Source organism: Lathyrus oleraceus, chromosome 5 (genome assembly GCF_024323335.1).
Source record: "Lathyrus oleraceus cultivar Zhongwan6 chromosome 5, CAAS_Psat_ZW6_1.0, whole genome shotgun sequence".
NCBI lineage: Eukaryota > Viridiplantae > Streptophyta > Magnoliopsida > Fabales > Fabaceae > Lathyrus > Lathyrus oleraceus.
The window spans coordinates 321,101,554-321,110,657 of record NC_066583.1 but is presented as its reverse complement, the minus strand read 5'-3'; the positions used below and the strand labels follow the sequence as shown (position 1 = coordinate 321,110,657).

Sequence of the window (9,104 nt, the reverse complement as noted above, 5' to 3'; positions counted from 1 at the left end):
GCTGAAGAAATAAGAGTAAATCATATTAACTTGAGAATAAACTCCCGGCTGGTCGTATATTAGATAAGGGAGCAGGCCTAAGCTAAAGACTATTTATTTCAATGGTCCCTCAAGCTATCTACGAAAAAGTTGGCAATATTTAGAGAATTCAAAACCGCACATGTTTTGCGGGAGGATAACACTCGCGTTGACGTACTATCCTAATTAGCTAACACAATGAACCCCAAAATCAATCACTATTTCATCCAAGAGACTAGGAAAACTCCAACAATTTGAGTCCCAAGGTAAATAGTGTCATCCATATACTTCCCTGCCTCACCATCCTAGAGTATATTGAGCTAGGTATCCTTCCATTGGAGCCATCTGAGGCTGCCCTAGTAAAGAGAAGGGTTGGTGAGCATATTATGATCAAAGGAACTTTTTATAAAAAAGGCTTATGTACCCTCTTGCTGAAGTGCCTAGGGAAGGGGAAAGTCGCTTATGCTATTTTAGAAGTATACAAAGGGATAGCCTGATAACATCTCAGGGTCGGGGCATTGGCTAAAACGATTCTAAGAGTAGAGTATCTTTTTCCGACTATGGTTCGAGACACCCAAGAATACGTGAAAAAATGCGACCAATGTTAGTGACATTGAGATGTCTTCAATACTCCATCTAAAAAGCTACACGTTTTGATGTCACCATGGCCATTCTAATAATTGGGATTGGACATACTTAGTCCATTCGCCCCTGTGTCGGGGCAGCTCAAATATTTGATCATAATCATGGACTATTTTACCAAGTGGATTGAGGCATAAACCCTGGAAAACATCACGATAGTGAATGTCCTAAAATTCTTTAAAAGAAACATATTGGCTAGGTTCGGGTTCCCCTAAGTCATTTTGACGGATAATGGAATGAAATTCATTGATAAAAGGTTGAAATCCTTTTGTAGGAGTTAAAGATCAAATAACAGTTTGCTTCGTTAGAGCGCCCTCTGACGAACAAGCAAGCTGAAGCAGCCAATCAGGTGCTAGTTAGAGGCCTAAAGTGAATACTATAGGAGGCTAAGGGTAACTAGGTCTACGAGTTATCACATGTCTTGTGGGCTTATCTTACAACTCCCTATTCTACTATAAGAGAAACTCTTTTCCGACTTACATTTGGTATAAAAGCGACCATTCTAGTAGAAATTGAATAGCTGAGTTGGAGGACCGTTAACCCCTTGCCGATAGATTATAATAACAAAGCAATCAGGGAAGAAGTTAACCTTTTATAAGAAAAAGGATGCTAGCCACCTTCACCGGTGCAATCATAAAAAAAACATCACAAACTCCAGGTATAATTGATGTGTCAGACCAAGAGAATTCCATATATGAGACTTGGTGTTGCGGAAGCCGACATAGAAGGGAAAAATTCCCAAGATGGAAAGCTTACAGTGAACTAGGAAGGACCTATCAGGTGCCTAAAAACACCAGGAAAAAAGCCTACTTATTGTTCTTACAGTTAGTCCATAAGCTAAACCAATATTATCTACGGATTTATCTCGAACTAAACTGGAGTTTTGAACAGGCTATCCTCCAAATTGAACCAAGGTTTTAAACAGGATGACCACGAACCAAGTTGAGATTTTGAACCGGGTTAAACTCGAACCGAAATAAGCTTTTACACAGGCTAAACTTATGAATCGAACTAGAGTTTTGAATTGGATAACCTCAAACCAAGTTTATATTTTAAACCGGGATGATCTTGAACCTAAGTAAGCTTTTACACAAGCTAAGCTTACGAACCTAAGTGACTTAAGAACCTAGATCCCCAAATAAAGCTTTCAACATGTTTAGCTTTTGAACTCAAACAAACACTTTGTCATACCCCAATTTTACCCTAAGCATTAATTTATTAAATCATTCATATAAGTTCAGTAAAAGCCGACATTCAGTCAACTTTCAGTTTGTTTTAAATTAAAAAATTGAGTTAGTTGCATTTCGTGCATTTCACCGCCTCATGCATCTTTTTAAAGCAATCCAAGGTCATCAGAATAAAATTTTGGTTCAACAGGTAGACTGGTAAAAGCCATTCAACACAGTTTGCGATATTAGCAGGCGGGATATTCCAAGTCTTGATTTTTATCATATTATCTTACGAAACTAAGTTGCACGTAGGCCGTGTTGGTATGCTCATTTTATTTTTTGGACTTCGTTTACAATCGCAGTTTATACAGTCAGAGTCTGTTTATCCGAGTATTTTTAATTGTGATTTTGATCGTTTCTTATCTGTTTTACTAAACTTTGTTGTGTGTATATCATTTTTAATGTGTTCATTTTATTTTTTCAATCAAGTGTGCGTCTGATTGTTATTCGTTTCGGTCTTTATTTTGTTTTTGTTTTTATTTATTTTAATCAAATAATTTAGTTTTATTTTAAATTTTCAATGTTTATTTAATTTGGATGATAATTTCATCCCTTCCAAATGTTTAATTGCTCCCCAAGTTTTTCTCTCACCCCACTACTTAATCCCACTCTCTCTCCTTTTCTCTCTCTACCAATGACCGATTCCTCCCACGCATATACTCTTTCTTTCTCATACATAACCATGCCAATACCACCTTCACGAAAAAAAGGGATGAGTGCACAAAGAGATCTTCAAAAATGCAGTAGACACATTATTTTTGCAAAAAAATATTAAAAGGGTAACCTCCCTGATGCTAGTCAGGGAGGGTCGTAAATGTCTGGATGAAGTGTTTGTAATGGGTAAGAGGTTCGTGGCCACCATTGTTGGTTGTCCAAGGTTCTTGATAAAATTCATCCTTTCTATGTTATTCATCGTGCAACCTCCTTCTTCTGTTGGTCTCAATACCTATATATATTGTCAGACTTCTCCCTCTATTGAATAGTCACAACAACTAGGCATTATGGCAATCATAAACATAACCGTTTATTTTAATTACTCGTAACATACTTAATAAGTACTTGTACCGTTTAGACCATTAGTGATATGTAACTGATTCGTTAATCGTTTCGTAACGGTTTCTGACCCTTAGCCTGCCTCTTACTTGCTTTAAGGAGCCCGACTGCTCAACATCAATGGTCAACCTATATGTGCCGGTATGAGGTTCTTACATGACTATCTCAACCAAAAACAGATATCTCGGATAAGTTAGAAATTTTGGTTTCATACCTCGGCAGGCCAAATAATTTTTGAGATGTACATAAGCCCCCCGAGCACGAATCCTGAAAGGATGAAATGTTCAGACAAAAGAAGCCCGAAACATTATTCTCCATTGAAGATAAGATACAACTCGACATACTATTACTTGCAAACACTTTCTAAAACGGTACAATGTCGTGATCGGACGTAGCAATTCTTTTATAACATGGGGCATCTCTCTCTCTCTCTCTCTCCTATAATACGTTAGGATCCTATTGAGGTCTTTGGATTTATGATAATGTTGTATTTTGTCTTACTAAGGATAAGGGTAAGCCCCAGGGGTATCTTGATAAGATCCATGACTTTAATGATGTCGGAAAAACACTACATACTTAATAAGGAAGCCGGAGATCGATAATGAGTTCTTGGCCTATCATCCTAGAACTAGGTGAGTTCCAAATATGGAGAAGTAGGAGAGCCCCAGTGGTCCTCAACCAATTTAATCATCGTAGAACTCAGTGAGTTCTAGACATTGAGAAGTCGGAGAGCCCCATTGGGGTCTTGATCTATTGAAGCTTCACTCCAATGTTTGGTCTTGTTTTTAGATTTGTAATACCCCATGTAGATTTTGGGTATTATGGTAATCTGAGCTCTATTACCGGCTTCCTTCACAGTACTCTAATTAAAAAAGATCTAATCAACCTTAAACCATTGAAGTCGGGTTCACCCTCCCTGGCCGATATATATGTAGGATAATGATTCTTAAGGAATCAGTCATTCGTCCTAATCGGACCACGGTGACTCCGATTAGACGTATGTATCATAACGCACGCTACGTACATTACCTTAACCTGATCATAAGTATGTTTCTTTGGTATTTTTAAAAGGATACGGGTTTTGATAACCTATCCGACGTTCAAATCCCCATGGGGGTTGATGCTAAATGGAGGTCATAGATTTTTATTTTGCATGACCTACGTTCAGGGCCCCATGGGGGTTGACGTTAAAGGGAGGTCTGAGGCTTTTATTTAGCATGATCTACGTTCAGAGCCCCATGGGGGTTGACATTAAATAAAGATCAGAGGCTTTTATTTTGCATGACCTGGACGCAACCGATTATGCTAGAGGCTTCAAGTTGCTTGGACTTCAGTTAGGCCAGAGGTTTTATTAAACGTTACCTGGGCGAAGCCAATAATGCCAGAGGCTTCAAGTTGCTTGGACGTCAGTTAGGCCAGAGGTTTTATTAAACATTACCCATCCGATGTTGATTATGCCAGGGGCTTCAAGTTGCTTGGACTTCAGTTAGGCCAGAGGTTTCACTACTACAAATAACACATCTAACATCGGCCGCAAAATGCGTTTAACCTTGGTTACACAGCCAATGTAACAAAGGGAGACATGAAAAGAAATCACTTGTCACCTTGATGTTTATAAAACCTAGGTTATAAGTTAAAAGGTCATGGGTTTGATCCTCATCAACTGCATATTTTTTATTTTCTAAATTTTGTTACGCGCGCCATACACCTCTCGGCTTTATGTAATAACAGAGGTAATAAGGTATTCATTTACCTCGGTTTTATGTAATAACCGAGGGATAAAATCTCATTTTTTGCATGTGTCATTTTCACTAGCTTGTATCATTTTCAATGGCATGTATTATATCATTATAAATCTATTAACCTATGAATACCAGATCTACATTATTTTAAATCTTAGTTTCACCTGCCTATATCATTTTTTACACAGAAACAACAAAATATGCGTCATAATTGGACTATATCATATCATTTAAACCAAGGTTAGAATTTTGCATTGTTCTGATCATCAAGACAGAATACACACATTTACATATTTTCACAAAACAAATTAAGGAAATTTACACATTTATAACCAAGAAAAAACTATTATTTTAGAGAATCATAACAAGATAAAAAGACTCTGGCCCAACGTGATCGAATGTCATCCCTATCTTCTTTTGCGTAGGGTTTTTGGTTGTTAAACTCCTATAATTATAACAAAAATTAAATTATGATAACTTACAACAACAACATGAAGTTAATAAGATATCAATTAAGTAATATCTTATGCTTCATCCATCCATCTCTAATGCATGTGGAGACGATATATAACATATATCTCATAACATAGTATCCACATGAATGGTTGTCGGGTTGTTTTCGCCACTACAAATAATTTTCATATATTTATATTACACTAATACACACAAATAATATAATGTCAATAAATGCACAAGTAATATACTTACTTTTGAGGAAACATAGAATGACCTTTTACCAAGATCATTATGTTTGAGTGCATTATACTCCTTCATCGCTCTACAAATGTCGGTCAAAATTAAACATGAATAAAAACTATTTACCTATAAAGTTAAAAATGATACCACTTACCCATTCAAAACGTTAATTGCTTCTTCGAGAAGTTCAGAGAGCAATGAGCAAAACACAACTATAGTATTTTTTTGGGACATATAACAATTAGTTGTCAATGTTCACTACATAAACATTCACAATAATTAATATGTACAAAATTAATTTATAAATGAAAACACAAATTAATATGTCCTTAGTTGCGCTAAAATGGGGCCAAATAACAATCTTTGATGTTCCCTTTCAATTTATCTTTTAAGTAAATAAGGATATTATTTACTGTCGAACCGTGAAAAAGACCCATGTGCGCCGGATCTAAGATGCAATACTTGTTTTGAAGTTTCCTTTCAACACATAAGACATGGATGTACTTGCAAGAGCAAACATTTATGTTAAAGTAGAAGAACGTATGAATATAAATATAGATCAATAAAAAAACTATACTTACAAGGACCAAATTTATAATACGAAATTGTCTAGGTACACATTTCCTGACAAAAAATCATGGACAAAAATTCTAGAAAGTGAGAATAATTATTCTGGATCATGACTTAATGTAATACCCAAGAATTGGTATGCAATACTGTTAATGATAATTCATATTCTCTCAATGTTATCTACTTTTGACGGTGTGGATTCAATACTGCCCTAGTTGGCAGAAAAACTTTCTTTTACACTTGTACCACCCATAACTTTCTGAACTTTATTTTTTTGAATTTCCAACTGATTTGAATCTGTGTAGCTTAATAGACCCAAAGAATTCAATTTATGCATCATAAAAACAACATAAATACAATCCAAAATTAAAATACGTAAACAATAATAATAACAACATACAACTTATATCTCAAGCACATTATGGGTACACTTCTCAAACACCTTCTCCTCAGTCATCCTCTCTAGCTCCCCTTGTTGCTTATGGACACTCTCTCGCATAGTCTGCAACAACCTCTCCCTCTCCTCCTCAAACTTCATATCCTGCTCCTCCCTCCACCTCTTCTTATCCTTCTCAAACTTCTTGCTATCCTTCTCCAACTTCCTATCTTGCTCCTCCCTCCACCTCTTCCTCTCCTCCTCAAACTTCTTCCTATTATCCTCCAACTTCCTATCCCGCTTCTCACTTTCTTTCTCCAACTCAACAACAACAATCTCTTTAATCTCTCTCTCTCTTACGGGTTTTCCCACTAGATGATTTAGATGGTCCAAAAAATGCCTTGAAGCCAACGCCTCTTCCAAAATCATGGACTCGCCCATGATGCTCCTGGGTTCCAATCGCTTATACCAAGATGTCATGACGATCTTGTGCAGTGAATAAAATGACTTCAGTTTGTTCAACCAGATCATCCTACAACACATATGAAATTTCATCTTTAACAAATTAATTTAACTAAAATAAATATTGTTGAAAAAAAATATCTACTTACAATCCTTTGAGCCACTTCGCACGTAGCATCTGATGTGAACTCGTCGTCTTTTCTTTGACGTGCCCTTTTCCATTTCTCGTGGCGTGATGGTGGAGATGGAGTGCAATCAAAACTTGTAGAACCTCCCAGCTCTTCCTCCCTTTGTTTTCTTTTTTCTTTGATCATCGTCTTTTCAACTTTTCGATATTCTCCACGAGACAATTCACGTGGATAAATATTTCTAGCTTGATTTTCTTTTCCTTTTTGGCTCTTTGCCAAGAAGGCAAGAGTGATGCGAGACTTTATAAATTTCTTCCAAAGATCTTGATCAATAAATGAATACACATCGTATGAAGGCTTTTCTTTATCTTCTCTATGTTTAATATAATCATGGGTGAGCTTTGTCTTAAAGTCCCTCCAACGGTCACCACAATATGTAAGCATCTTCTTTTTCACATTATCATCATATGAACTAACAATGAACACATCATATATTTACACAATAGAGATGTTATTAGTATTAAACAAAATAATAAATGATCACATATACTTGCAAACAAATCATAAAATACCTGGACATCTTCCCATATGACGTCTTTCAATTCCTCTTCAACATCGTGGCAAATATCTATCAAAATGCTTACTTTACTTCTACCTTGTAAACATAATGTAACCCAAAAAATCGTCAGCGTATTCACCATAAGCTCTGCCGGTTGCAACATCAACTTTAACTGGGTAGCAAACACCGATTTCTTGGGCTTTTTTCACCTTGGTATACATCGTGGAACCTCTAGTTTTTCTTCTATAATTTGTATTACCAGATGTTGCAACATATATTGTATGGGAGGTGCTTGTCGAATCAGCCATGACTATTTGTTGAAAAGTAGGTAGAAACATAATGATGTAAACTCATTTCAGTGATATATAACTCGTTTCAGTGATATATAACTCGTTCCAGTGAAGAACAAACCTGTTGAAAAATGATATTTGTTGACGAAATGACTATCTAAATAAACCTCAAAATGATCAAGAGAAATTATACTAACTAACGCTTCAATAAAAACAAATGAAAAATCGTAGAAACAAAATGATCAAAAGACAAACTAACGTAAAACCCTAGAAAAATGATTAGTGAAAAACAAAGTGATATATAACTCATTTCAGAGAAGAACAAACCTGTTGAGAAAATGGCGTTTGATGAATATCTGTTGGAAGAGTTTTGATGAATATCAACTTGAAAATCGCCTAGTTTTTTTGCGAAATGAGAGAGACGAAATGATCTTTGAGCGTTGATATGTAAATGAAAAGTTAGAAACTAACTACATTGTAGTCTGAAGTATTTTATACAATATATGCGTCATGTCGATTTTATATAAAATCCGACATGACAATATTAATTAAAAATATAAAATATAAAAAATACAATAGTGTCATATTATGTGAATTCAATTAAAAGATATATAACATCTATTTTTTTGTATAACCGAGGGGTTTGAACATATCAAATAAAAAATTAAAATAAGACTTTGAAAATAATATTTTTAAATTGATTAATGCAAAAAGCTTTTCTTAAAAATTGAGATAAATGGTTGTTTACTTTAAAAAAATGAAACCTGGTGCTCCCAATACGTATACCCTCGTTTTTCTATTGTTCGAGTTGTTAGCTTTTTCATAAAAAGCGTTATTTGTTGTAGTGTTTTATTAAACGTTACCCGACTGAAACCGATTATGGTAGAGACTTCAAGTTGTTTGGACTTTAGTTAGGCCAGAGATTTTATTAAATGTTACCTAGTCGAAACCGATTATGCCAGAGACTTCAAGTTGCTTGGACTTCAGTTGGAGGTCTTCATCGTTCTCGGTCCCTTCTTTGATTGGAGGATAAGTCTGTGTCCGATCTTTCTGCCGACTACTACCTTACATAACTTTTACTAGAAAAGAAGAGGTATCTCCCGTCCTCGCAGGGAAAGGGGACGACATCCTTTTACCTAATTAAAAGCTTTAGGTTAGTTTACAAATAGTAGAGAAACTAACTCACCTTTTTCAATAATAAATAAAAAATATAAATTTATATATTTATATATAATCAGTCGTCCGATTTTGCCGACAATCTCGTAAAGTCAATGTTAGGATTGATCATAGCTCATTTGGGAACAAACAACTTTATAAGGAATGCGAAAGCTTCATCTTG

General features: G+C 35.5%; 1 protein-coding gene across 1 annotated transcript; it reads right to left on the bottom strand.

Moving 5' to 3' along the window:
• Positions 1 to 6,260: 6,260 nt before the first annotated feature.
• Positions 6,261 to 7,098, bottom strand: LOC127084317 (protein MNN4). The gene is made up of 2 exons (XM_051024741.1): positions 6,938 to 7,098; positions 6,261 to 6,858 (listed from the first exon to the last, which is right to left on the bottom strand). Exons 1-2 carry the CDS (start codon positions 6,964 to 6,966, stop codon positions 6,354 to 6,356), a joined length of 534 nt encoding a protein of 177 aa, XP_050880698.1. The 5' UTR covers positions 6,967 to 7,098; the 3' UTR covers positions 6,261 to 6,353.
• Positions 7,099 to 9,104: the final 2,006 nt, after the last annotated feature.